We start from the raw sequence: 5,115 nt of genomic DNA on the forward strand, positions 1-5,115 counted from the left end.
AACAGACTGGCCGTCCTTCCCAGGCTTCTGGCTACAAATATTACTCAGAGGAGGCTGGCCTCATTCCCAAGGCAAGGGAGTAAGCAGCAAAAATTTTGCATCAGGGGGCGCCAGGGTGGCTCTGTCAGTTAAGCGTCTGCCTTCGGTTCAAGTCATGATCCCAGAGTCCTGGGATCCAGCCCCACATCGGGCTCCCCGCTCAGTGGGAAGCCTGCTTCTCCCTCTCCCACTCCCCCTGCTTGTGTTTCCTCTCTCACTGTGTCTCTTTCTGTCAAATAAATAAAATCTTAAAAAAAAGTTTTGCATCAGCTTGACAGAAAGCTCGTCTCAGCGGATTAAGGAAGTTGTGCAGAGTGGAAGTTGAAATAGGTCTTCATCCAAACAGCTGTTAGTCTGAACCAGGGCATGTAGTTGCCTTAGGTAGAGTTATGTCGGTTTCCCCACTGTTAAAGAGTACCTTTTTAAAATGATTGAGGGAAATAAAAAGGGAAATGAAGTTGGAGAGGGACCGAGCTGTTTTATGTTCGTGGCATTGGGTTTTCGGCAGAGCCACCTCCGGCTGTATTCAGAGCCCTCCCTGGGCTCCTGGCGCCGTGGCTGTGCAGCACAGGAGGGATGGGGTGGGGACCTCTGAAGCTGGACGTGGGGACAGGGCCCACGCGGCTTCCCAGCCGTGGATCAGCAAGAGGGGTAAGCGCGGGGAGCCAGGAAGTGTCTCCTGGACAGCGCTCTTCTCGAGCCTCCTGTCAGAGATGTAGCTGGGCACAGCCGCAGACGTGCTCCTTGTTAGTCCCCACCACAGGGAGATGCCGCCCGAGCACCTCTTTGTCATGGTTCATTTTCACCATGATTTGTGAAATAGGGGAAATGCCTCCTTCCACATTTTGCAGAAGAGGAAACCAAAGCACAGCGGAGAAAGAGCAGTCTCCCCGAGGTCGCAGAGGCGGTGGGGGAAGGGGTCCAGGGCCCGGTGTTCTGGTGGCTTTGGCACCGCGTTCACTGCCTTCTTGCCCCCAGATGCTGCGTTTCTGGCCCGGGAGAAGGCAAAGGCTGATGCAGAGTGCTACACCGCTATGAAGCTCGCCGAAGCCAACAAGGTAAAGCCCAGGGCCGCCTGGGGAAGAGAAGGTATATCTGGCTTTGGGCTAATGTTTCAGAGTTCCCGGTGTCGGATGGCCACCACCACCTAAGTCCCTCCTGGCCAGAAGGGGTGGCCGCTGTGCCATGGGGGACAGGTGCTGCCCTTCCCCTTAGCCGAGCCTCGGCAGAAGTTTAATCGTTGTGTGAAACACGGAAACTCCTAAAACTTGCAGCTCTGACCTCGCACATCCATTAGTACCCTGTCACTAATAGAACAGTGAGGCCAGGAAGAGTCGAGAGGGCACACTGCTTTGACAGAGACCGTCTCCTTGTGAAAAGTGAAGGATGCCACCCAGAGTCTTCCCGACCCTGGCTCCACCTAGTCTGCTCTCGTTTGTTTCTTACAGCTGAAGCTGACGCCTGAGTATCTGCAGCTGATGAAGTACAAAGCCATTGCTTCCAACAGCAAGATTTACTTTGGCAAAGACATCCCGAACATGTTCGTGGACTCTGTAGGCAATCTGGGCAAGCAGTTCGAGGGGCTAGCTGACAAGCTGAGTTTCGATGATGAGCCCTTGGACGTAGACCCTGAGGAGAATTGAAAGTTTTTTGTATACAACCTCGGATGACACTTAAAAGAGATCTTTATTTTTGAATGATGAACTGGGATGCTCCTCCCTCCCACACTACCTGCTTTGACTCTCTTCCACATTATGTGGTGAAAAAAGAAGAAATGGATTTAAATCTATTCCCCTTCCTGGGAAGGGAGGGCAGGGATTGCTGATTTGGGGTCTTATTCAGGTAAGCAGTTTAGATGACTTCTGTTAAGATGGGCAAACCATGGGTTTGACCTTTGACCTCCAGACACTAATTTTAGCCCTTTGAAGCTGGCTTAAGTAGGGATTCAATCATTACAGAGTGGGAGAAATAGAGGGTGTTGCCTCCAGGTGATTTGCTTTCCCCGATTTGGGAAATTCAATTTTCTCCCCTCTGCCTCCAAGGCGGGAGATGCCTGTGGGTGAGGCTCAGCAACTGAGCGACTGTGTGCTTGTGAGTCTGCCCGCAGAGCTGCGGGGGAACAGCTGCAGAGAACGTTTGGCTTTGCTGGTATTTTTGTCGGCATATGTGAGTCATTTTAGAGGCACGCTTTCTCGAGCCCTCACAAGGAAGGACTGGTGCTAGGTTTTGCAAGCTCTTCTCTCCTACCCTCTTTGCCCCAGGGCTTAAAGAGAATTGGTTTCTGACTAAATTCCAGAGTCAGGGTTTGGGCACCACCCCACAATTCTTTTTAAAATTTTTCACCTGTTCTGTGATTTGTTTTTGTTTTTTTTTCCTCTCTCAAATCTGTTCGTTGATAATCACACTCAGCATTAGGAAGATAGGAACAAACAACCCTAGTGTCTTACTAGCTGCTGAAGGGGGATCATTCCGTCTCTCAGCCACCATGGTACCTGCTTGGCAAACAACGTATGTTCTCACTGTGGAGGTTCTGTGTTGAAGAGCTCTTCCAGGGGCTGAGGTCACCTGAAGTATCTCCTAGTCTTAAGCTTATAGCTTGTGCTGGCAGTCTGACAGTGATAAAAAGGGAGCCCACTAAGTAGCACATGTTTTGAAATCTAGGGCGCCGACAGCCACACGGGGGTCAGACTGAATGCTCTATCTCCGGAGACAGCTGTGGGGTCCATGTCAAGAGTTCGTGCCCAGGTCCCTGGATTGGAAGGGCTGCATCAAAATGTTCAGATGTTTTGGGTTTTTTGGGTGGGTTTTTTTTTTCCATTTCTAATTAGGAAAATTTTGTGTCATTCTGGGAGATTTGGGATGGAGGAGAACAAACATGAAAGATTTTCTTATATCCTGAAATTGGAGTTGGGGGGGGTGGTATCCAGCTTATGTAGGCCATGAGTTGTGTACCAAATTGTTAGCTTATCTCCATCTAACTTGCAGGCATGTCGGTATTCTCCATGACAAACTCTGGCTTAGGATCTGCTTTGTTCTTAGCTGCCCTCCCCCCCACCACCACCAAAGAAACTACCACTGTACCCCTTTTCCCTCAGTGATACTATGAATGATACTTTCTGGCACAGATCCCCACCTCATTTTTGGTCCCATGCCCAGACTTCTGCTTTATTGAATGGCCCAGAATTCGGGCCAGCTTGCTCCCAAGTAGCACCAGGCTTGTCTTGAGAGTTTGGGGAGCATTCAGCGCACTTAGGTAGAAACAACATGTTAACTCCTCTTAATTCAAATGTTGCCCTTCCCTGTTCTAATTTCTGGGGCTTAGAATTCTCAAACCACTGGTCCTGGTCACACTTTGTGCAAGCAGCCAACCGTTCGTGGGAATGATGGATTTTAATGTGCTCAGAAGTGCTTGCAAAAGACAGTCTCCCAAGGCCAACATAGGGTATCCATTATTAAGATATACTTACCCTCCTCCCATTTCAGTGCCATTAATCACTTGTTAGGAGCAACATGACACATGACCTCCAGCTTCCCCAATTTACATATTTGTCTGCTCCCTCTACTCTGAGATTTGCTGACTAGGCCTCAGAAAACACTACTTCAATAGAATAAAAAGCAAGAATATCTCCACCTCTGTATAGCACGTTTGCTCAGGTTCCTCACTTGAAAGCCCAATACTAACATCCTGTGACAGCTTGTCCCTTGCACTAGATACACTTTAACCACAAAAGAGCCTCAATAAAGTAAAATCCTGCTGCCCCTGCCTCCCTCAATGCTAATGTTGCTTCCTCTTTGAACTAAAAATATCAATGTCATAGTGCCCCTCAGTTTAAATTCAGTGGTTGTCTGCACCTGCCTGAAGAGTAAAATCATGGACGTCAGCAGTTTCCTCAGCATGGGACCACTAACCAATCTGTGTGACTCTGTGTCTTCAACACTCACTAGAAAATCTGATCTTAAAACATTTGAATTCTAAATGTGTAAAATGTGACAGCCTACACTTTTGTAGGCAGTAAAGTCATGGCTGCTATTTGTAAATGGAACTTCTATCAAAATAAGTAACCGTTTATAAAATTCAGTTTTTTGTAGGATTTTTCCAAGGAAAAGTCACCTTGGTTGAATGTTTCTCATTAAACTTTACAGAAGTGGTTCATATTCAGTACTGTTTTTAATCACTTTTTTAAATATAAGGACAGAATATTTGCAAGGAAGCCAAAGTTTGTTAATAATTTTTATAAGACTAATATAAATTTGAAGGGATCTGTGGTCATATTAACTTGAAGGAGGAAAAAAAGATAATTGAAAGAATTTTGGCAATATATTGATCAAAAAAAGTTGTTTTCTAAATGATCTGTTGTGATTTCTATGGGTCTATGTATCTTTCTGCACTGATGACTTTGCCATTTACAGAGTAAGTAGTGAAAGTAAGATCGTCGTCTTTACTGACATCAATTTAAGTTTGAAGATAAACCTCAGTCCTCAGTTGAGAATAAACCTGTGTATTGGCTAGTGACTGCTGTGTGTCTCAACTTAACGGGCTACTTCATTAGTTCTACTCAGTAGGGTTCGAGCCACTGTTTCTATTGCTTCCTTAGAAAAGAAATAATAGCCAATCAGTTTGTGTTTGGATTTCCATTTCTTTTTATTTCTGCTTTTGTGTAAGCTGGTGATTGAATAGTCAAAACTAATTCTACTTTCAAAGAGCCCCAACAGTTTAATGACCCCCTTTGTAAACAAGAAATGATTCTTGTTATATTAATCACTCTATAAATAATATGCTGGAGTAATCACCTTGGGTTGATAGCTGGAGAAATTGTTTTAGACCACACTAAAGATGTGAATTTATATCTCAGTTTTATTTTCAGTCTTGCTAAATAAAATCATCATTCTTTGTATTTTTTTTAAAGTGAAATTTAGCAATAGCTAATATTAGGATAGGTGATATAAAGAAATAAAACGTCCCTCCCTAGTGAGTGGAGTGCAAGATCACCCTAAAAATACATTCAGATGACTATCCCCATTATCAGTGTAGAAACAAATAATTTGTAAACATGGCATGATTCTTGGTAGGTGCTA

The 5,115-nt window shown here is 45.3% G+C and overlaps 1 protein-coding gene across 2 annotated transcripts in view; it reads left to right on the plus strand.

Annotated features, from left to right (window-relative positions):
* Positions 1-4,189, plus strand: part of ERLIN2 (ER lipid raft associated 2) — a 17,382-nt gene extending 13,193 nt beyond the window's left edge. For both annotated transcript variants that reach the window (XM_021681508.2, XM_021681509.2), the window contains exons 11-12: positions 1,018-1,097; positions 1,488-4,189. In XM_021681508.2, the coding sequence (XP_021537183.1) occupies positions 1,018-1,097; positions 1,488-1,682 (275 nt within the window). In that variant the 3' untranslated portion in view covers positions 1,683-4,189. The remainder of the gene's footprint in view (positions 1-1,017; positions 1,098-1,487) is intronic.
* The last annotated feature ends 926 nt before the right edge of the window (positions 4,190-5,115 follow it).

This window comes from Neomonachus schauinslandi, chromosome 2, assembly GCF_002201575.2.
Source record: "Neomonachus schauinslandi chromosome 2, ASM220157v2, whole genome shotgun sequence".
NCBI classification, from domain to species: Eukaryota; Metazoa; Chordata; class Mammalia; order Carnivora; family Phocidae; genus Neomonachus; species Neomonachus schauinslandi.